At 48.8% G+C, this 24,018-nt stretch overlaps 1 protein-coding gene across 1 annotated transcript; it reads right to left on the bottom strand.

Annotated features, from left to right (window-relative positions):
- Positions 1-3,345: 3,345 nt before the first annotated feature.
- OSGIN1 (oxidative stress induced growth inhibitor 1) lies at positions 3,346-16,534 on the bottom strand. The gene is made up of 6 exons (XM_066637148.1): positions 16,463-16,534; positions 12,882-12,988; positions 11,178-11,314; positions 9,864-10,055; positions 9,022-9,113; positions 3,346-5,359 (listed from the first exon to the last, which is right to left on the bottom strand). The coding sequence occupies exons 2-6, from the start codon at positions 12,937-12,939 to the stop codon at positions 4,354-4,356; spliced, it is 1,485 nt and encodes a 494-aa protein (XP_066493245.1). The 5' UTR covers positions 12,940-12,988; positions 16,463-16,534; the 3' UTR covers positions 3,346-4,353.
- Positions 16,535-24,018: the final 7,484 nt, after the last annotated feature.

Here is a 24,018-nt window from a genome sequence, read left to right as displayed (position 1 = left end):
GGCAGTATTAAGGTTGCAGTTCTATGAAGATTTACTTGGGAGTAAGTCCCTTATGATGTATGGGGTGTTTGGAGAGGGGCAGTACTTCTGGTGTAGGGGCATGTCGTGTCCTTTTAGGGCAGCTCATCCACCTTTGGTCCCCACCTGTCACTCAGCTCTCACCTGTGACTCCCAGTAGCTGTAGCATGCGCAGTGGCCACACCCCAGGCAACAGCTTCAACAAGCTGGCCAGACCACCTTGAGGGTAGCCATCGGGTCATTGACCTTTGGTGAGATTGGGACTTGTCTATCCCGAGCATGTGAAGACAGACTCCGGCGGATTGAGCGGATGAGACCTACTAGAATAGGACCAATGGTCATGAAGGCGGTTTCTGCAAGCGACGTGGTACACTGAGAGCACGGCAAGACATGAAAGATCATGTCAACCACTGCACCCAGCCCATCTCCAACCGTCTCGACTCTTGTCCTGCCATTGGAGCAAGATGGAATCTGGGAAGAGAGAGTGAGGCTGACGATGCGCACCTCTCCCTCACTTTAATCCAATTCATGCGCAAGCCTTGACATCCCAGATGTCAGCCCTGGGGGCTGGGGGATAAGAATAGGCCCTCAGTTTGGCTGTACTTGTCGTAAGAGGCGACTAAACAGCCACCGGGTAGACGGGACTTGTTAGCCTGGGAAGGCAGCTCATCTGAGAGAAGGAAAACTCTGATCCCAAACCTCCACTGCCTTGTGGCTGCATCCAGTTATGGAAAAGGCTTCAGGAGTCAACCTCCAGGCAAAATCCGGAGCCCCTGAGGCAGTTCATGGCTGAACACAGTCGCGTTCTGGCAACTCCTGCGAGGCCTCTGGAACCAACTGCATTGGCCTCTGCCTTTCCATTGGACCATTTCAGCGATGTGGAGAGGGGGGATTTGCTGCATGGGTAACAGTCTATCCTCCACATCTACTTTACCCAGGCTTCACACACTGGAGAGGACACTCTGTTCCAGAACCACCATTCAGAGCGCGATACCAGTCTTCTGTGACTGAAGGATGCCAATGATGATGAAGTCCCTCTAAACTCCATATGACTTACTTCTGAGTAGAAATGCCTAAGATTGTTTGTGTTTTTGTGCACGTTTTACACTGTGTATGGAAATAAGAAGGCTTGTGTATGACTAGGCTTGACTTCTGCACTGAATTGCTTCTGCAGATTGGACTGTCCATTGAGCAGTGACATGAGGACTGCTCAGGTTAGAATGTTCTGTATGAACCAAGGCAAAGCTTAGCTTCAGTTGCTCAGATGGCAGAAACAGACTCAGTGTCATCCTCATAAATACCCCCTTCCCATACTCCTTTAGTGTAATGGACAGGGTCATGGTCGCTGCCCTGGCTGCAGATGCGGGAATGCAAGGGTTGACAGAAACATTTATTTTTAGAAAGGCCCTACTACTCACTTCTTGATCTTTTTTTAGACCAGGGCAGCTGAACTGCCAACATGGTATTATGATGGAAATTTACGGCCCTGGGAATCTCAGCCTAGCTGTCAAAGTATAAGCAGAGCAGGCAAAAGGATCACATAGAACACCCACACAGAAACCAGCCAGGAGAATGATCTCACACCAAGCAGCAGCTGCTGTGCAGGCCACCATCTTTCATATACCACCCCCCCCCCCCATTTCTCCAGGTCTGAAAGGCATAGCTAGGCAAAGTGGTCAGCTGCTGGGGAGCAGAGCAGGGAGGAAGCCCATCCACTGAGAGAGCAAGCCAGCCTCTTGCTTCTTCCTTCATACAAGGGCCTGAGCTGGCCAGTGAGAGGGAGCCCATCTTATCCTGCGAGATGACATGCAGCTCAGTGGTTGAGAACCTGCTTTGCATGCAGAAAGGCCCAGGCGAAGTCCCTGCTATCTCCAAGCTGGTGACTAAAACCCTGGAGAATCATGGACACTGTAGAAGGCAGCTTCATGGGTACCAAAAATTCAGGGGACTGAACAGTTTGCAATGGGTTGGAGAAAGTGGGCAGTTCATGCAGTGGGGGGGGGGGGGGAGAAAGCAGTTTTTCCCTGGCTCTGAAGATCTGTACTGGGACCACTGCAGTTTATGAATGTTAAATATTGAGGAGTTAATAGTATAAACATTGGTCCTAATGACCGTTTAGAAGAAAACCCTGCAACCTGAAGTAGGGAACTATCTGTATTAGGACCAATGAAAAGGTAATGACCAGCAAGCTTTCAAACCCTATAGCAGGAGGCTAGATGACAAGCGGTAGGGAGGGAAAAAAAAACAGTGGGAACATTTCTAGGACTCCCTGTAGCTTGCGCCTTGTAGGAAAAAGCCAGGACCTTTTTTTAAATGTGGCACTGAAACCAAATTTCTGATTTTTACTCAGCAACCACTCCAGAGATCAAACCAATACGTCCTCCACCCCCACTGCCCAAATCAGTTGGAGACATTCAACCACTATACCCGACATCCATTTTAGATGGTCTGTTCTAGTATTAGGAGACTCAAGAAGCTTACATGGGGTGGCTGACTTTGACATTACCCCAAACTCGTTCATGCAGGAATAACTAAATCATCTTTTTTCCCAGTGCAGGGGCAGCAGCTACTTACTTGGCTCTTTCCTGCATGATCTTCTTGGTAAAATAGGACGTTCAGGTCATGGTGAGACACCAAACACGCAGGGGCCATTATTTTACTCAAAGGGTTGGCAAGGAGAGGACCAGGTAAGTGGCTGCTTCCCTTCTTTGGTCCCTTTAAGTTTAAACAGAACAAGGGGCAAGGGTAGTGACACAGCTAACGGCTGACCATGGGGGTCTTTTCCCTACATGTAGTGGTGAGCATGTTCATTCCCTTGTTCCTTCCTCACATGCTGCAAGTGTGTGAGGAAGGAGCGAGGGGAGGGGGTAGCAAAGCCAATGATCCGTTTCTTGCTCGCTTTTAGGGAGTGGGAGGATCAATGCAGCTCACATCTCTAGCAGGCTGGAGGGAGGTAACAGGAGACTCAGGGTGAAGGGCACACTGACTCTCTCACCCTCTGCCAGTGACACAAGCCACATTGGGTTGCTTCATGGTTTGGGCAGCTCTGCAAGCAGGTACCTCTAGAAGTGATCCAGGGAAAACCAACGGCTCCTTTTCGACTAGATTCTCACTTGAACTGCTGACGTGTGTCGAAACAGAAATTACAGATGCACCTCTCTTGTGTGCATCTTTCTGTGCACTCTGCATCCCAGGCTGGACAGTGACCTTGGTCATCTATGTACGTTGCTTAATAAGGCACATTTCGGTCAATGGCTTTGCCCGCAGAAGAAAAAATAAATCCAGACTTGCAGAACAGGATTTTTTTTTAATTTAAAAATAACCCATATACAAACAATCTCTGAATATAAAAACCATATAAGATTCATTAAAACAGTAACACATTTAACTGAATTGCAAAAAGCTCAGTGTGCAGTCTTGGCACAGAGGGCCTCAAAGGATTTCCTGAGATTGTTACTGTGGCATCTACAATTACTTGGTTAGGTACTCACATTGCACACCTGCAGAGAAGGAGAGCAGGTAAACCATGTGTGGCCTCTGTGGTCCCATTCTGTCATACATACGGTCCCAGCGACAGTTTATGTCTCTGCATAATCCCATCCCTAGACTCTTTGGCTCAAATGCAATTGCCTCCCATCATCTCCATGTGCACTTGGAAGAATTGGCGCTCCCCCTCCCACACCCACCTTTCACCACAGCTTCTTGTACCCCCAAATAGCTGCTTAGAGGGTAGCCTCAATTTTGAGGACATGGGGGATTTGCACCAGAAGAGTAAGCAACAGCCCCCTTGCCAAAGCAGAAACAACTTTGCAGGAAGTTGGATCCAAGACATTTGTTCCCAGAGTGATGCAGCTCATTTTGCAGCTATCTAGAACAGTATTTTTGACAGGACGCTTTGGGAGTCTGCACTAAACATGACACCACTGTCAGAGGTGTACCTGTTGAAGATGCACATTAGGATTCAAAACTAGTAGTTGCTCAAGCAGCTTTCATGAGGTTAACTGGGAGGAGGATAATGTTACCCTGCTCCCTTCCACCCTGCACTCTTCCACCCAAGTGGAAGGTAATTGCTCATCTCAGATACCAGGGCCTGCACAGTGCAGCCTCCCCAATTCATATTGTGGTGAGAAATGTCAGGTACCCTGCAGACTGAGAGGCAAACTCCCACACATTTGCCGATTTCACATTTCTTAGAAATGCCACTGCAGAACCCAGCCAGCCAAGAAACTGCTGTGGTGGAGATACTTCCATCTAAAAAGGCCTTTACCTACTCGGGGCCCTTGTTCTCTGGAAGGTGACATGTCAGCCTTTGAGAACAGAGGGGGCTTGCTAGTGTTAAGGGGGATTTTTGTTGGCCTTCTTCAACAAGGAGCTGGCAATGGCCAAAGCACCACCTTGCACAAACCGCACAAAGTTGTCCCCAGCCAGCGGTCCCAGAGCATAAAGCCCCTTCTCATGAACCGATTCATAGGTGAAGGGGTCAACATCAATGGGGTTCCTCTTGGAGCTGACTGGCTGGTCACAGTCAACTGCCAAGTCCATGCCATTATTGGGCAGGTAGGACAGGTTGGGGTTAGAACCGATGAGAACAAAAGCCATAGAAATGTTGAACGCTTTTTGGCGGCCGCTTTTATCTCGAAAGATGCACTTCCCACCTTCCGAGAAGGAGACTATGTGATGCTCAGGAAGGCTGACGTAACACTCGTAGGACCCTGGGCAAGGAACTGCCTGTTCTTTCATCATCTGGTGTACTTTGTGGTACTCAGGATACATCATTTTAGGAAGCTGATTGAAGATGAGGGCTGGATCATTGACCCTCCTGCGAAAGGCATGGATCACTGGAATGTTGCAATGGTGGGCAAAGAGGATAGCATCTGCTGCTGTTAGTCCAGCCCCTACAATCAGGATGGGGTCAGACATCAGGCCAATTTCTTTGTTCTTCACTGCTTCTTCAAGGGCAGCGAGTGAGTGATGGACAAAAGGAAGGTGTTCCCCTTTCACCCCAAGCCAGGAAGGACTGTCATATGTCCCTGTGGCTAAAACTACATTCTCTGCCTGCACAGAGAAAGGCTGTGTGCCACCAACAGTCGTGACAAAGCCATCAACCTGGAACAGGCTTTCACCATCAACCTGGCAGCTCTCCTGCAATCTTTCAGAAAAATTCCACGCGGAGCGGTCCTCTGGCAAAGCCCGACAGCTGGAGTCTGCACTCACATTCAGCTTCTTGACAGAGGTCACAAAAGTCCCAGAAACAAAGTTCTTCTTCAATCCTTTCTTGGCCACGTAGTATTGGTAATACTGAACAATGTCCCCGGCCGTTGCCCTGTTATTTCTGAAGCCTCTGCAAGGATATTTGTAAAGGTCAGTGTGAGTCAAGATGCTGCCAGAGGCAAAACCTGCTTGGCTTGTCTAGAAGGGAAGTCTAAGGTTATTGTATACTTTGGTAGACAATGCTTCACAGTCAGCTTCCCTGGGATTCATTTGCTCAGTGGTGTAGCTAGAGGGGGTGCAAAGAATTACCTCAGAATGCTAGACCTGAGGCAGGGCACCAGGATGTAGGTTGTATGCTCCTTGAGGCATCTGGTGGACCACTGTCAGATACTGGAGGCCAGGCTAGATGGGCTTTTGGCCTAAACCAGCCAGGCTTTTCATATGTTCTTAAAGCACTAAGTTTTGCAGGGAGCTTTACCACAGTGTGCAAGCAGCCCCTCCCCCTTCCCTTTGGAGCCATTCCAAGCATATGCCTCTATTTTGCTTCCACTGCCTGGAACGAATTCGAAAGGAGAGGACTGCTTGCGTGCACGGTGAAGCTCTGTGAAAAACTTAGTGCTCTGCACCTCTCTAGCTGCACCACTGCATTAACTGCCAACAATATGGAAGCCAAAAGCTATAGAGGTGTTGGTTTTGATTAACACAAACACCATGATTTGAGTTTAAAATATCCAAATAACATAACATAAGAGCAGCCCCACTGGATCAGGCATAGGCCCATCTAGTCCAGCTTCCTGTATCTCACAGCGGCCCACCAAATGCCCCAGGGAGCACACCAGATAACAAGAGACCTCATCCTGGTGCCTCCCTTGCATCTGACATTCTGACATAGCCCATTTCTAAAATCAGGAGGTTGTACATACACATCGTGGCTTGTAACCCGTAATGGATTTTTCCTCCAGAAACTTGTCCAATCCCCTTTTAAAGGCATCCAGGCCAGATGCTGTCACCACATCCTGCGGCAAGGAGTTCCACAGACCGACCACACACTGAGTAAAGAAATATTCTTTTGTCTGTCCTAACTCTCCCAACACTCAATTTTAGTGGATGTCCCCTGGTTCTGGTGTTATGTGAGAGTGTAAAGAGCATTTCCCTATCCACTTTATCCTTCCCATGCATAATTTTGTATGTCTCAATCATGTCCCCCCTCAGGCGCCTCTTTTCTAGGCTGAAGAGGACCAAACGCCTTAGCCTTTCCTCATAAGGAAGGTGCCCCAGCCCAGCAATCATCTTAGTCGCTCTCTTTTGCACCTTTTCCATTTCCACTATGTCCTTTTTGAGATGTGGCAACCAGAACTGGACACAATACTCCAGGTGTGGCCTTACCATCGATTTGTACAACGGCATTCTAATATTAGCCGTTTTGTTCTCAATACCTCTTCTAATGATCCCAAGCATAGAATTGGCCTTCTTCACTGCTGCCGCACACTGGCTCGACACTTTCATCGACCTGTCCACCACCACCCCAAGATCTCTCTCCTGATCTGTCACAGACAGCTCAGAACCTATTGGCCTATATGTCGCCTTGGTGGATGACCGCCTTGGTCGCCTTGGTGGATGACCTACGCCGGTGACTGGACAGGGGGAGTGCATCCCTGTTAGTCCTGCTGGACCTCTCAGCGGCTTTCGATACCATCGACCATGGTATCCTTCTGGGCCGATTGGCCGAGTTGGGAGCTGGAGGCACTGTTTTGCGGTGGTTCCGCTCCTACTTGGAGGGTCGGTCCCAGATGGTGGTGCTGGGGGATGCCTGTTCGACACCCTGGCCCTTGAGATGCGGGGTGCCACAGGGCTCAATTCTGTCCCCCACGCTATTTAACATCTACATGAAACCGCTGGGAGAGGTCATCCGGGGGCTTGGAGTGGGGTGCCATCAATATGCTGATGACACCCAGCTCTATCTCTCCTTTCCTCCAGACTCCAGGGTGGCGGTTGAGGACCTGGAGCGCTGTCTGGAGGCAGTGAGGATCTGGATGGGGGCTAACAAGCTGAAATTAAATCCAGATAAGACAGAGGCTCTCCTGGTTCGGAAATCCTCGATGCAGGTGCTGGACTATCGGCTTGCGCTGAATGGGGCTGCACTCCCTCTGAAGGAGCAGGTCCGCAGCTTGGGGGTCCACCTGGACTCGCAGCTGCTCCTGGATTCCCAGGTGGCGGCTGTGGCTAGGGGGGCCTTCGCTCAGCTTCGGCTGGTGCGCCAGCTGCGGCCGTACTTGGATTGTGCAGACCTGGCCATGGTGATCCATGCCTCGGTGACATCGAGATTAGATTACTGTAACGCGCTCTATGTGGGGCTGCCCTTGAAGACGGTTCGGAAACTGCAACTAGTGCAGAATGCGGCGGCCCGTGTGGTTACTGGAGGTAGGCGGTTCGACTCTGTCAGTCTGCTTCTCCAGCGGCTGCAATGGCTGCCCATTCGTTTCCGGGCCCAATTCAAGGTGCTGGTATTGACCTTTAAACCCTATACTGCTCTGGACCAGGGTATCTTAGAGATCGCCTGCTCCCGTACAATCCGGCTCGCCCTCTCAGGTCATCAGAGAAGGCCTTTTTACAAGTGCCGCCGCCTAGGGAGGTACGTGGGGCAGCTGCAAGAAATAGGGCCTTCTCAGTAGTGGCACCAACGCTATGGAACTCCCTTCCCCTTGACTTAAGAATGGCTCCCTCTCTTGAGACCTTTCGGCAAGGCCTGAAGACCCTTCTGTTTAAACAGGCCTTCTGAGTTCTTGGCCTTTTAACATCTTTTTAACATCTTTTAATATTTTTTACAGGCCTGATTCTTTTATGACTTGCTGCTGCTCTATGCTCTTTTTACCTATTTTTTTTTACTCTGACTGCTGTTTTTAGTATGTGTTAATATGTTTTTATTTGTTTTTAAATTGTTTTTAATATGTTGTAAGCTGCCTTGAGTCCCTTCGGGGAGAAAGGCGGGGTAAAAATAAAGTTATTATTATTATTATTATTATTATTATTATTATTATTATGTAAAAACACTAACAGTGCAATTTGGTGTTTAAGATATACTCCAGAAATTAAAAGATTACTGTTCTGGTTAGAAATAAAACTGTGGTTGCATCTGCTGACACTATATCACCCATCTAGTACACTTTTAAAATGTTTAATAAAAATGAGACTTTGGAATAGTCACATAAAACCACTTTCTGCCTTTTAAAAAAAAGCTGCCAAAAACCCTACCAATTTTGCAACACTCCCAGCTAGCCCATTAAAGTAAGCTCCCAGTTGCTGGGGTTTTGAGAAACTTATTCAAGATTTCAGCAATTCTACTTATACCTTCATTCTGTTCCTGTTTGGGCTCGTTGACTAGACTTGAATGACAAAACCAGTCAATCTACAGTTGCAATCCAGACTAGAGGCACAGCATCCTATTACTATTAAACTGTTTTAACCAGAGGGCTTTGGGTTGGTCATAGTCTCAAGCCAAAGTCAAAAGGAAAGATACAAATGCAGAAGCCGCCTACTTTCAATTTCCATAGCGGCCAAACAGTGCCTACCACGAACAAGGCATTTAGGAATTTTCTTGACATGTTTTTTTAGAGACATGTCAAGCATATAGAAGCAACTTCCGCATGTCTCCTCTTGTGCAAATGGTGTCATAAACCATGCTCTTTGAGCAATGGAACAGCATAATAGCATAGAGACAAGGAAGAATCTTAGACCTACCAAATGCTATTAACATTGAGAAAACATCCTTGTTTCATAGCAGAGAATTCTTACCTTTTCTTCTTACTCATCCAGTCTTTGAACTGGAGGTCAGGAAGCCCCATCCAGTCTCCCTGGCTCAAGGTGAACATGGATCCTTCAATGGACTACAAAACCACGGAGATAGAAAACATGTTGGTTAAGCCACATTACCCAATTAAACAAGCCTTCAAGTCATCAGAGGATTAGTTGATCAGATAAAAATGATATACATTTATATACATGAAGATGTAGTTCTAAAGAAAAGAACCCACACACTTCAGTAGCTATGAACAAGTATTGCAGCCTCTGATCGGAAACAGAGTCATGCTTTTGCAAGCGTTCCACGTGAATATTTGCAAAAGCCCCTTTTGGCTGATCACAAAGGCTTAGACAGGCAGACAAGAGGGCTAACCTTTACCAGGTCTGGAGTTTAATTGGGGGGCCCTCTCCAAGTTGGAGAAACTCTTGAAGGATCAGGGACTACATGACTGGATGTGAGGAAGACGCGTAGACCAAAAAGAGCCAGGTTAGTCACACTGGACCAATAGGAAATAGCCCCAACTGTTCCAAGTCTTGAGGGAGAAACCATTCTAAGTACGATGCAGAGCCAGGCCCCCCTATTTTTACTGAGAATATGGTTAGGAAAGCCCACTCTCCATATTGATCTTGAGAGAAGGTATTCAGCTGCGGCCAAGTTGCAATCCACATGCAGTTGCCTCCTCTCTGGTGGTTGGACCATTAACGATTGAAGGAATACAAGGGAAGCTTAGAGAGGATATGGCAATAGCAGGGGAGCTGGGTTGAGAGCTTCCTCACCCCAGTAATAGAATTAAGTGACATGACTAGCAAGCCTTTATAATAGCAAGAGCACTTACATGCCAGGCTCCTCCAGGAAGAGTTTTGCCAAGAACCAGGTGAGGAACTGCTCTTTCGGGCTGCTGACACCAAGTGAGGACAGAGTCTGCTGTCCCACCAAAATCTGTGTCTGGGCGGAGCAGAGCATCAAAGAGAAGTGCAACTGGACTGGAAGATCGCCCTTCCAAACCTTCAGTCAGATACTCAATATCCTAGAGAGGAAAAGAAAACAAAGTCTACCTGCTGTCACATCACTAAACACTTATCAAGTCATCATAAGTCTTTGGGTTTTCCATGGACAGCTGGATTCAACAAGTGGCAACGCATATCCTGATGTCCAGATCATTAAGTTGACAGGATGGAAAGGTGGCATTCCAACTAGATATGCACCTAATTGTGCAAAGTAGCCCAATTTGGGGGTGTTACAGTTTATTTATGAATAGTGCCTGTAAAACTGTGACAGGGAGAAAGGCTTTCAAACTTTGTCCCACCACAATGTTGATCCCAATCACAGCACCCTGAACATTGTATTTAGTTGTATTAACCCTCCCATTGGCTTTCAAAGAAAAATCCCCCCATGTTAAAAATAGTGCACGGGGGGAAAGAAATGGTGATCAGAGCTATGGTGGGAAAAAGCGGTTTTCACTATGTTTCACAGCCACTACTTACACAAGCAAAACAACCCTGCACACCAAGCTGTGCATATGTATTTTGACCTTAAGAAATGGTGCGAGATTACCAGGAGGAGGGGTTAGAACTGTAGCTTACAAAGGGTTGGATGGGGGAGATTTGCCCTGAGTTCATACTATAAGTTGCCAGCCTGCCCTGTCCCCTTGAATACCAGGTAGACCTGGTCTCCCGCCTGGATCTAAAGGAGGAAGCCAGGCCTACCCATGGCTTCAGGCAGCCAAGGGTGGGGTGGTAGGAGTAGTCTGTTCCAGATACCAGTGCCACTAGGTATGCTACTGAGATGCACAATGATCTTTTGCACAGATGGCACAGCTCAAACACACTGAGGAGGGTGTCCTATGAAATGGCTCTGAATCCCTGCACTTAAATTTCTTTTGGCCATTTTCTACCTCAGGGCCTCCCAGCTCTTTGTGCCATTCCTTGCTAGTTTTCTGGGGCTTTGGAGAAGAACTGCACTGAAGGCACTACAAACACAGCCTGGCTTTAAACCTGAGTGGGGAAGCTTCACTCTCATCCCACTTCAAAGCAGAGACTCCCAGTTCCTGAGTCAACGTTTTTCCCCCCTGAAGGTCCAACCACAGCAGGGCCCTGTTCTCACCTATCTTGACCCCAAAATTCTGCAAGGTAGTTTACACCCTACCAACCTGGTCTATGATGGAGATGTCAAGTGTCTCTTCTAGTTTTCTTTGCAAAAGGGGATTAGGATGAACAGAGCTTTTTCTGACGTAGGGGATGTTACCAGACAGTAGGTAAGATAAGCAGATCCCTGAGGGGCCATTTCCTGAAAGAGAGAGATCAGGTGGATCAATAATGAGAAACTTTATCCAGAGACAGAGGCTCAGGCTCCAGATCAAGATACACGAAGCTGTGCCTCTGAAGCTGGAGTGCAACTGCAGGATGGAAATTAAAGATGCAAATCTGAGATGAGTACATGGCTCTTCTTCCATGGTCTGGAGAGATCAGCGTCATGAGTTTTATACAACTTCCTTTCCATGCTGCACTCTGGCTATTTGTACACCTCCCCCCCCCCATCCCTTATGGCAGTGGTTCTCAAACTGGACAGGCGAGAACAGAGTTGTTAGTTGGAGTTAGATGGACTGGAAGCAGCCCAGTGGGAAGTGTCTGCTATTACTTTAAAAGCAGGACTGGGCTATCCATGAGGCCAACTAAGATAGTTGCCAACTAAGACTGGTGAGTGGGGGAGTACCCAGCTTCGTCTTCTCACTCACCTCCACTGAGCCCCCTCCTTTTCCCACTCCCTGGATTGGAAGACAGGGATGTCTTGAGGTGAGTGGTGGGCTGCAGCATTTTAAACTAGTCCACCACGCTCCTCTCCTCCACACTTCCTCTCTATCCTCCTTTACCCATCTGCAGCATAGGAGAAGGCACAGCATAGCACAGCACATCACCATATAAGGAGGTGCAGAGTTTGGCATGCTGCTTCAGATGCCAGGCTTCAGGAGTCTCATTTTCTCCCAAAATGCTCTTCTGTAAACAAACCCAGCTAACCAGGAAATCACGAAGTCTTCAACACTCACCATCCTTAGGAATTTCAAACCCTGTGGTTCTGCCCCTGGAATTCTCACCACTTGGGAAAGACTCTAAATAAGTCTAGTTCTGAGGCGAGTCTTGATGGTTAATGGCCAATTATAGAGTAGATGAATCTCCCAGTGAGGCTGGTGGCTAAAAGCCATTGCACAAAGTGCCTGTAGGTTGTTAGATAAGGCTGCAAAATACAGGTTATGCAACCTTACATTTTGCTATGGCCATCTGTGAACAGCCACCAGACAGATGTTCACAGATAAGGATGGAAGAACTCTTGAAACTGATAAACAGGATGGAGAAGAAGAGAGAGAACACCAACTGGCAAGGACCCAGATTTTGAGCTTGGCAGGACTAAAGTCCCATCTCTGCCACTGTTGGCTAGGAATAATATTTGCAGCCTACATCACAGTTGTGATGCAAGAGCTATTCACGTGATCAACTACTCTGGGTGCATCTGTGTACCCAGGAGGATCTGCTTTTTCCCACACATTCCATCAAATGTGGGTACAATAAATGTTGCGTGGTAAAAATGAGCCCAAGTACAGCCAGTCATCTTGCAATATGTACCTGTCTACAAACATTATGTGCCTTGGTTCAGTACCGCGTGTGAACAGCCCTACCGAAGTACTGAGGGGTGCTCCAAGGTGAAGGGGGAGGGATGCAGAGCCTGATTTTCCAAGTGGTGGTTTAACCTGCTGTTCATGTGGTCGGCCAAGTGGTTGGGCAGATCTGATGGGTGGTAAAAGGTCTCCTTCTATGGAAGGACAAGAGGCAACTGCTTGAGCATTTCAGAGTCCACTTACCTATGATCACCACCGGAAGCGGCTTGGTGCTATTCTGTTTGAGATGTGCGTGCAACATGGTATGTCTCTCTCTCTCTCTCTCCAGCAAGTTTCACGACCAAGTCAGGCTGTAATGATAAGGACAAAAACAAACACTTGTTATCGCTGAACACTGGCCCATGCTGGATAGCACCTCCCCTTGCCCTCAAACAGATGCTCTTTAGCTACTCCTATCTGTACACAGTAGAGGAGAGCCAAAAAGTCAAATGTTTTAAAGCAGAAGTGTATGTATAACCATTTTAAATAAATATACAAAGAAACTAAAACATTTAGCGTGTTTTGTCAGATGCAGTTCTGAATGTAAAGTTCTGCTTCAAATAAAGACGGGTACTTGGCCCACAATCACCAGTGCTGGACTACATCAGAATTCACAGAAGGGGATTTGGGATAGGAATTCCAGTATACAGCAGCTACAAAGGCATGAGGACTCTTGCACAGACCTCAAAAGAAGTCAACAGAAGCAGCACGACAGTAACACTTGTGAAAGCCCTGAAGAAAAAGCAACTCACAGATGTTCTTTTCCTTCAGATACTTGGTGGTAAGGGAGTTAACATAAGAACATAAGAACAGCCCCACTGGATCAGGCCATAGGCCCATCTAGTCCAGCTTCCTGTATCTCACAGCGGCCCACCAAATGCCCCAGGGAGCACACCAGATAACAAGAGACCTACATCCTGGTGCCCTCCCTTGCATCTGACATAGCCCATTTCTGAAATCAGGAGGTTGCACATACGCATCATGGCTTGTACCCCGTAATGGATTTTTCCTCCAGAAACTTGTCCAATCCCCTTTTAAAGGCGTCTAGGCTAGACGCCAGCACCACATCCTGTGGCAAGGAGTTCCATAGACCGACCACGTGCTGAGTAAAGAAATATTTTCTTTTGTCTGTCCTAACCCGCCCAACACTCAATTTTAGTGGATGTCCCCTGGTTCTGGTGTTATGTGAGAGTGTAAAGAGCATCTCCCTATCCACTCTGTCCATCCCCTGCATAATTTTGTATGTCTCAATCATGTCCCCCTGCAGGCGTCTCTTTTCTAGGCTGAAGAGGCCCAAACGCCTTAGCCTTTCCTCATAAGGAAGGTGCCCCAGCCCCGTAATCATCTTAGTCGCTCTCTTTTGCACCTTTTCCATTTCCACTTTGTCTTTTTTGAGATGCGGCGACCAGAACTGGACACAATACTCCAGGTGTGGCCTTACCATAGATTTGTACAACGGCATTATAATACTAGCCGTTTTGTTCTCAATACCCTTCCTAATGATCCCAAGCATAGAATTGGCCTTCTTCACTGCCACCGCACATTGGGTCAACACTTTCATCGACCTGTCCGCCGCCACCCCAAGATCTCTCTCCTGATCTGTCACAGAGTTCTGAACACTAGAGTCAGTTGCTCTCCTCTATAATCTCTCCTTCTGGGGCAATGGAAAATCTATACCTTCAGTATACAGGAAGCAAACTGGGGACATGCCAATTTAAACTTGAAGTACAGATCTGCAGGGAACAGAATCCGGGGAGCGACAGAATAGAAGAGTGCTGCCTATATCAAGAATCTGAAAGTTCAGTACAAATATTGCCTCTGCCATGGCCAGTGGACTTAGGCAAGTGATCCAACCTCCGTCTTCCTATTTGCAATAGGGGGTAATAAAGGTCTACCTTACAGGTTTGTTGCAAAAGTTACAAATCAGCAATCTATGCAACATGCTGTAGATTCACAAGAACTGCCGAAGTGCCAGGTATGAAGGCTAGAAAGGCATTCTTTCAAGACCAGGCTACTGCCCTACCTATTCACAAAGACAACCACGAGCCCTTTCAGATGATATTTATCCCCAAACTGGTCACATCCACTAAGTGATGGCCATGGCCCCCTTCACTTGAAGTGTTCCTAACTACGTCCCATCCCCACACGCAATTAGGGAATACTGTAAAGGAAACCAGGGGACGCAAAGGGAAGGGCATGACATGCAGGCAGCATCAGTGTGTACAACATTTAGTGCATGGGCTTGGGGGATAAACTAGGGCCTGAACCGGCCTCTTGGTATTTGGTAAATGGTCAGCTCCTCAGTTGTTGAAAAGTCTGCATGGTTCACAAGGGCAAATTCCCACATATGTGTCCATGCAACGCAACCCCACATGATTTACATGTGGGAAACCATCATAAACCAAGCTTTGTTATGACATATAAGTAGGAGTGAGGCAACTGCTTTGCATGCAATTCCCAAGAAGGAAGAGAAACAGTCCCTGGAGGGCCCCTGGAAACAAACCCTGGAGAGCCATTGCCAGTCAGCAGTGGGAAGGTCAAATTCAAAAGGCAACTTTCCATCCTCCCCCCCCCCCCCATATCTCCATTGGGGGATTTCTCTTCTCCACCCCACTCCTAAAAGCAGTTCATACATTCTCTTTGCAAGTCATCAAGTGAGGCATCTCCATGTGGGAATCCACCTAAGGAGTCATGAAACCTCAGAGGAGAAAGTGCCAGTTGCTATTAGAGCTATTTTAAAAAGTAGTATAACTTAAGAGCTCCAAGATGGAGTGGCAGAGGATGGGAATTCCTGAAAATAACTCATTCCTCTTAGGAGGCTCTTGATCATCCGAGCAGGACCAACTGGAGTGAACATTTCTGCCAAGTTCAGCGAGTGAAGAATGAACTTTGGCAGATTTCCCTTGTGCTTGGCAAGCAGCCCTGGTCTTGACATAACTGGCTTGCATAAATGTCACTCTCTTACCGTAATCTGGGCAGTATGCAGCCAGAGGAAAATATAGAGTCCTCCAGGAAGACGGCACCCACAGAGACTTTCGACACCATAGCAACTGCTTCAAAACTAAGACAGTTGTGCAGCACCTTGAGCCGACTTGAAGTTGAGCTACACAACTCCTTGTTTTGCTGCAACAGGCCAGCACGCCTGCCCCTCCGAAGCCAAAACTATATGCAGCAGAGGGCCAAAGTGGAGGCGGCACCCGAGAGGTGCAGTTTGCATTTCTCCTGCCCATTCAGTTAAACCACCAACCCAGAGACCCCCAAGCAGTTCCGAGCAACTAAGATGACCCAGTGCTTGGGAGGGGGAATCCGAATACATGGGAAAAACTCCCGAGCAAGCAACGGGAAGCCCCGACACCATCCATGCCGTGGTCAACAAGAACTAGGCGAAGCCAAGTTCAAGGTTAGCTTTGAGTACAAGAAGGTGTCTCAGTCGAGGAGGGAGGACGCAGGACGGGGCTTCGGCCACCCACCCCCGGCCGGCTCCCTCCCAGGATCGCAGGGCGAAGAGAGGGGCCTTCCCGGAGCAGGCAGCAGGACGCAGACCGTGCTGCGGGGGGCTCCGGGGCCGCGGGCACGTCCGCAGCTCCGCGGCTGTGCCGAGCGCCTCCGGCTCTCCACGCGGGAGCAGCTGCGCCTCCCACGGGCGGCTCGTCTGGGAGCGGGGCCGGGGCCGAGCCCGGCTGGCCCGCCGCTGCCCGGCACTCGGCGCGGCCCGCCAGCCCAGGGATGCTCCGCGCCGCTCGGACCGCCCAGCCCCTTCCAGCCGCCCGGCGCGCCAGCCTCACCTGCAGCGGCGGTCCAGCGCAGCGCTCCCGAACGACGAGCCGGCGCGGCGGCCCGGAATATATCGCGTGCGGGCGGGCGGGGCGGGGCGGGAAAGCGGCTGCTCAGCGTGACTCAGCAGGCGGCCCGCCTGCCCCGCGGGGCGGGGCGGGCGCGATGCTGCCTCCTGAGCCCGGCCGGCGAGAAGGGCGCGCGCTCAGCACCCGCCCCGCCCCGCCCCGCCCCGCCATCCTCCGCCCGGAGCCGCGAGGCGGGCGAGTCCCTGCAGGGCTTCGGACGCGGCCCCGCGCCGGGGAACCGCTCTCCAGCGCCGCCTGCGCCCGCCGGGCCTCGCCAGCCTCCGGGGACTCCAGCCGCGAGGAGCTCCGCGCAGAGCGCAGGCGGCTCCCCAGCGAGCGCCCCGCGGCCGCCCTCCGGTCCCTGCTGCGGCGCCGCGGAATCCGCGCGCCCGAGAGACGCCCGCAGAAGGCCGGGCCGCTCGCCGCAGCCCGAGGAGGAGCCTCCCCGTCCCCGCGCCGCGGACTCCTCTCCGGGCCAGAGCAGCAGCTCCTCCCCGCAGGCGCAGCTCCTGCCGTTCGTTCTGAGCAGGAAAATGCCAGGCGCGGGCGCGCTCGCTCCAGCTCGACTGGCAGGCCTGCAGCTGGGCCCGAGGGAGGGAGGGGGCGGGCGTCCCAGCCGCGCTGGCTTCCGCAGGCAGGGCTGGGGGAGGCTGAGGTGCTCTCTCCTGGGGATGAGAAGAGCTGCATTTTCCCAGCCAGTCCATAGGCAGACCCTTTCCTTCCTGCACCAGCAAACCAGCGCCCCTGGGAAGAGAAAGGAGGCCCCTTGCTCGGCACAACACACACTAACAAGCCGCTTGTCAAGTCAGACCAAAAACAGCAGGCGGGGTGGAAGTCTTCAGGCTGCATTTTAAATTTTCAAGCAAAAAAATATCTTTAGGTGGCCTCCTTCTGTAGGTGTCTCCCTGTACACTCAGGTCATCATCTAAGGTCCCACTTTGGGCACTGAGGTTCTTAGAAGTTTGATGGGCATCCACAAGAAGCAGGGCCTTCTTAGTCAAGCTGCCAGGCCTTTGGAATGCTCTCCCTCTAAGCGCCAGTCATAGTATGGCGTCTAGCCAAAGCATGGCTCTTCGAGAAAGGCCTTTGGTGCGGGCTGACGGTGGGAATCTCTTGGGCACACCTACCTTGGAGTGAGTTCTATTGAACTCAGTGGAACTTACTTCTGAGTAGACAACAGATTGTGCCACTGACCTCTCCTACTTCATTTGATTTTCATTATTATCTTATTGGTTTTCGGTATTGATTGGTCGCCATTATGATTGTGTTTGATTATGGCAATTTCATTTCTCTTTAAATTATTATTGATCGTTCTTTCTGGAACCTGCCCTGCAGCAGCACACAAGCTTTAAAAGAAAGAAAAGGAATCTTTAAATGAATGACTGAAGTGATTTTAGGGAACTGTAGTGAAGAGCCTAGACAGAGGGGAAGTGGGTATGGAGACATCTCTTACATTTCACTTCCTGTATTGAAGTGACACTTGGGGGTGGGAAGAATTCTTCAGTAACTGAAGCAGCTTCTGCTCTTGTGGCTTCTGCACTAACACTTTGTACTATTGACATGCAGTGGCATAGCTAGAGGGCTACTAAGTTTTGCAGAGAACCTCACTTGCAGCATGCAAGGGGCCCCTCCTTTGCAGCCATTCTAGATGGTGGGAGAAAAATGAAGGCGCATACGCTATTGGTTCTGAAGTTCTGCATTTAATGCTTGAGTGATTACAGGGGGCAGACATTATGACTTCAACAGCTACACTGGCTGCCCGTCTGCTTCCGGTCCCAATTCAAGGTGCTCATTCTAACCTCTAAGGCCCTCCATGATCTGGGTCCAGGCTACCTGAAAGACTGCCTCTGTCCATACATTCCCGCCCACCCTCTGAGGGGGCTCTTCTACAACACAGCCTTTATCCCAAGTGAGGGGGTGGCAGCTCAGGAACAAGCCTTCTCTGTAGTGGCACCATAACTATGGAATTCCCTCCCAGGGGAATTGAGAACTATTGCCTTCCTCATGGCTCTTTGCTGAAGGTTCAAAACATACCTGTTTCGTCTGGCATTTGGCTGTTGAATGGATCCTTGCCCTCTATGCGTCTAATAATACTACTTTAACTTGACTGCCTCCCTGGACTGACTTTAATTGTTAGTTTTTGTTACGTTCCACTATGCAAAGTGAAAAAATGGTTTTTAATGCCTTATTTGATGTTTTTACCTTTGACTAAACTTTGTACCTGTTTATAAGCTTTGTTAGCTACCTTGGGCATTTGCCTTGGCATGCGAAAGGTGGCAAATAAATAAATAAATAAAGTGACTTCAGTTTAGATTTTCCAAGAATGGCATCCGTTTTGCCCTATCACGTCTAGTTTTAGAGATATAGTATAGCCTCATTGGTGAATGGTTCAAGTAGCTTTCTCATGAGGAAGCTGCTTGAACTGTTCACTATAGAGGCTGTGCCGTGTCTCCAAAACTAGATGTGATAGGGCAAAACAGATGTCATTTTTGGAAACAGCACCCCAAATATACCCAGGAATTGGTGTAACGTTTAAAGAATCAGAATGTGTGTTGGCCTGTGTAACTGGACAAGTGAAAGCGGGAAAGGCAGCGGGACCAGGTGCCATTCCCCTGATCTCTTAAAATGCAACCCTGATTAGTGGGCATCGGCTCTCGTGCCCCTCTTTGCATCCATTGACAAAATGGGTAATCCCAGATAGCTGGTCCAATGCAGTTGTTGTGCCGATCTCTAAAAAAGGAGATAGCTGTCTGCCTTCGAGTTATAGACCAATGGCCCTTCGGTCAATTTTCAACAAGGTTTATGCGAAACATCTACCAAATAAACTGATGGACTGGGTTAATGAGCAGGCTATTTTAGGTCCTGAGCAAATGGGCAAATCTACTCTCAATAATTGCATGATACTTTTGCACTTAATTTTTCTTGATCTTAAGAGAGCCTTTGACTCAGGCGATAGAGTCATCTTCTGGGGTAAGCTTTTGAAACTAGACATGGACAAGTGCCTCCTTCTCCTAGTTAAGAGCCCAGTCCTGGGCTTGGTGCACTGGCTCACTTCTGGCACACACTGTCACAAAATTGCCATAAAGCATGTTTGCGGGCCCTAATGCTGGGCAAGCCCTGGTGGTACCCTGCCGGGCGGGCACCCAACCTTGGCTGCTTGGTGGTCACGCAAACCACCGAGCAGTGGAGCGGTAAGCGGGGGGTGTGGGGGGAGGTGTTCCAGGGAGCAAGAGGGTGGGGGGATGTGTGCTGGGGGAGGGGTGGAGAGGGAGGAAGGTGGGACCAGTGGATCAATGCTGCACTGGATCCAAAGCCTCCGCATTGGGCTTACCGCCCAACATGGAGGCAGTTGATTCACCACCGTCCTTTTTGTTGGCGGTGAATCAAGTAACCCCATTACTGCATTTACCCGAGGGAAGGGGATGAAAGTCCCCTTCTCCTGAGGTGCCACCTGTGGCTGCAGGATGCGGTGGCAGCCATTTTCAGCACCGCCGCAGCCCCACACCCCAGGTAGCTCAGGACTGGGCTGTAAGATATTATACTCAAATACATCTAACCAGGTACGAGTACCTAGAAAGGGAGAATTATGGAGTGGATAGTTACTAATAAGGGCTTCAAACAAGGTTGCATTTTAGCCCCTGTGCTATTTAATCTTTTCTGGAATGATCTGGCTCCTTTCTTCAAGGGTGTGGAGTGGCACAGCCCAAAATTGGGGTCTCGCCATGTACCTATACTGTTATACACCAGTGATGTGGTGATCCTCTCCCAGACGCGTATTGACTTGATGCGACTTATTAAACAATAAGTCCTGATTGCTTATTTAAACAATAATAACCTTTATCTAAATTACAAGTCCAAAATTATTGTTTTTGGGGGGAGATGGAGGCCCAGGAGGGGGAAAATTAATGAGAACTCAAAAACTGATTATAACAAAGATAAGTGGGCAGTTTGATCAGGATAAGATTATGGTGGAGGACGTTAAGACTCTTGAGTGGTTCCTGAAACTGATGGCAAAGTGGAGAGGAATGAATATTTTTGATTCTCTGATTTGATGTTGTTATGCTTCTGCGTTTATTTTCTAATCATATTGTGCCAATAAAGGTTTACTACTACTACTACTACTACTACTACTACTACTACTACTACTACATGGCCAGTCCAAGAGCAGTTTGGTCTGTGCTTGATGGCCAAGTGACCACTCAGAGGGCAGACTGGTGGGAGAGCAGTGTCCGCATCTGACGCACCTCCTTTTCCTGCTCCTGGCTTTGAAAAAGGAGGGAGGAAAGTGAGGAGAAGAGAAGGGCTGAAGGAGAGGCTGGCCTACCACCCTCTTCCTCCCCCCTCCATACTTCTTCCACTCCATTGTCTCTTCCCTTTGAAATCCGCCTTGGGCATTTGCTTCAGCTGTGAAAGGCAGGTTACATACTTTTCAGATAAATAAATCCAGGGAGCAGAAGGAGTTGTGGACAACTGAAGCACTGCTGAGTAAGAGGGTGGCATTTGGAGCATAACTTCAGGCCTAGACAGGTGTTGGACTGACCCAGCCAATCGCATGTTATGTCAAGTACATCACTGAGCATGGCATCGTCGGGTTCCCCCCCCCCCCCCAAAAAAAAAAAAATAACAGCCATGAGGAGAGGGGGTATGACAGATTGGGACTGTGGTGTGAAAAGACTGATTTTGAATCATTTGCCTTTTTATTTAAGAGAAAGTATTTGTGTGCTGCTGACTTAACTCTAATAAGCAATCAGGACACCAGCGTTTCATAGGAGTCACATAGCACAAAGATACTGATCGGAAGGTACTTCCAGTATGAGGCTGCAGCACAGAGAGAGGACATCCAGCTTGCATGTGGAAGGGTCCAGGTTTCACCCCAGGCATGTCTGGTCAACAGATCGCAAGTAGCAGAGCTGGGAAAAGCTTGGAGCCCTTGGAGACCAACCACCAGAAGAGAAATTACTGCCTGAGATGAACCAAAGCTCTGATTCCACAGAAGTCGTATGTTTACTTGGCCCTCTCTGAGAAAATATCGTTGGTTCTGTTCCCAGACTTTGCCTTCAGCATATTTGGATGGAAAACAGAACCATGCTGGAAAGTGAGTGTGGTCAATGCCCTGGTAATGCCTGCCAACTGGGCAAAGGGGCACCAGGACAGATAGGGGCTTAATAGGGGGAAGTAAAACTGTTTCCATCCTGTAGGTGAACAGTTGTTATGAGCCCCTGTGAATTTAGGGGCACCTCTCTCACATGACCCCCTTAATCCTCTGAATCTCCAAATCTTTTCCAGTGTCCTCTCCAATTGTCCACCCATGGAAGAGGCACCTTTTCAAGGGGGAAATGCCCTTCCATCTGCCTGTTCACCTCTGCTGCTCCTGCATCTCCTCTCATTCCCCAGACTGGAAAAGAGGGGGATGGAGTGGAAGAATGGAGGAGAGTCAGACGAGAGCATCTCTCACACTGTGCAGCCCACCACTCTCCTCTGCTTCATCCCACTTTTTCTTCTCCAATGCAGGAAGTGGGAGGAGGAGACGCTGCCACATCACCAGGTAATGGGGGCAACATTTGGCACCCTGCCATAGGTGCTGGAGAGTCACAGGCTAGCCATGGCCCTATTTGAAATCTATTTAAAAACCATGTGCCCTACCTTCTTAATACCTAGATTGCCAGGATCTGAACCTGTAGGGCAGTTCAAAGGTGGGTACTGATCATCATTCCAAAAACAACTCCATGTATGCTTTGGAAGACTCTTGGCAGCTGCATTGTAGGTCTTGGCAGGTGCATTGTAGGTGCATTGTAGGAGTGAATACCTCATGTTGTAATCTTGCCTGAATGTTAGAGATTATCTGGAAAACATCAAGTTATCTCTCTGGATGGTACTTTGTCCATCTGGCTGTGTTCATGCGGCTTTGAGCTTTCTAGAGCAGAGGAGGCCGAGTGCGTAGGAGTAGGCCGAGGCAGGAGGTCTGGTCTAGAGGTTAGAGCCTCCGTTTGCCTGAAGATAACATCCGCAGGTCGCCTGTTCGAGGCCACCGGCACCGTGCGAACTTGAAGCAGCTGACAAGCTGAGCCGAGTTATTCCATCTGCTCTGAGCATGGGAGGATGGAGGCCAGGATGTGATACCAGATCAGAAAGAAACATCTGAATGTTGTGGTTCTTGAAAGATAGAACCTTCTTTCAATTATAAAAATCCCTATGGGGATTTAGAAACGCCTGCCTATGTAAACTGCCTTGAATAAAGTCTGAGGAGAAATCTGACGACCAAGAAAGGCGGTATAGAAATACCTATATTATTATTATTATTATTTCCACCTGCAATTACCTGTTTCAAGGACCTTTCAAGGACCTGTTGCTCATCTGCTTACATGTTTTCCAAATGTGTTCTCCTGGCACGCCTGCCAGGCATGCAGAGGGAAGGCAATGAAATAGTACCCATTTCCATACGGGCTGTCATGTTAGCCCATTGCAGCTGAAGCAACAGGAGCCCTGTGTCATCATAAGGAGGGAGGGTCAAACTGCATGCTGTATCTAACACACAGTTTCACACCGCTTGCTTCTGTCTTGCTTTGGTTTGCTTTTCAATTAAACAGCAACTGCAGGAAATCTCAGTCTGGATTGGGGCCGCACCGCAAAAAGGTTTGATCTGCAGCTTTAAATGAAAGAGTGTGGCATCCACTGAGATCACTAAAGCCTCAAAACTGGTCAGGATGCATTTTATTCAAATCTATTGAATTTGTAACTTTCCTACAAAGTTGGAGGCAGGCTGTGCAGCATGGCCTTTCCCAGTTTGAAGAGACACTTGGCCAACAGTCTGAGGCAAAGAGACAAAGAAGGAAGGCCCACAGCCAGGGAGACAGACCAGGGACAGACTGCACTTGCTCCCGGCGTGGAAGGGATTGTCACTCCCGAATCGGCCTTTTCAGCCACACTAGACGCTGTGCCAGAACCACCTTTCAGAGCGCAATACCATAGTCTTTCGAGACTGAAGGTTGCCAAGTAGTAGAATTTGTAAACCCTCAAGAATGTGTATTTCCACCTTAGTTACATTACATAATTAGTTACGTTTCTAGGAAGCTTTTCTGGGCTGACGGGTCCTCGAAAAGACTCCAAATAGAATAGTTTATTGTGGATCTATAATAAGCTAATTTGTAAAATGAGCCTCATTGCTGATAATGTTGTTATATCTGATTATAATCCTAGATCTGTACTCAGATATTATCTTATTTGGTTATGTTTTATTTTACATATGCTGATTTTTCAAATGAAATTTCAAAAAAGAAGACTTTTAAAAATTGGATTGGGACCATGGTACATGGGAAGGGGATGCTATACTCTTTTCCACTGCAGTCTCATGGAATACATTACTGCCATTAGCCTCTGAAGCAGACATCCTAGTGCTGGAGGTGATGCATCAAATGCTTCCTATCACCCTTGCATGGTAGCATGCCAGCTCTCCACCGGAGTGGAGGAGAATGGAACAGAAGAGGGAGGCAAGAAACCCA

This window comes from Tiliqua scincoides, chromosome 9 (assembly GCF_035046505.1).
Source record: "Tiliqua scincoides isolate rTilSci1 chromosome 9, rTilSci1.hap2, whole genome shotgun sequence".
NCBI classification, from domain to species: Eukaryota; Metazoa; Chordata; class Lepidosauria; order Squamata; family Scincidae; genus Tiliqua; species Tiliqua scincoides.
This window is presented reverse-complemented; position numbering and strand designations above follow the sequence as displayed.

Excerpts from the sequence above, each read along its gene's own strand:
- OSGIN1 (XM_066637148.1), bottom strand. The coding sequence starts at position 12,939 with ATGTTGCACGCACATCTCAAACAGAATAGCACCAAGCCGCTTCCGGTG. Across the intron at positions 11,315-12,881 it reads GCTTCCGGTGGTGATCATAG|GAAATGGCCCCTCAGGGATC; the intron begins GTAAGTGGACTC and ends TCTCTCTTTCAG. Across the intron at positions 5,360-9,021 it reads TGGATGAGTAAGAAGAAAAG|AGGCTTCAGAAATAACAGGG; the intron begins GTAAGAATTCTC and ends ATATCCTTGCAG.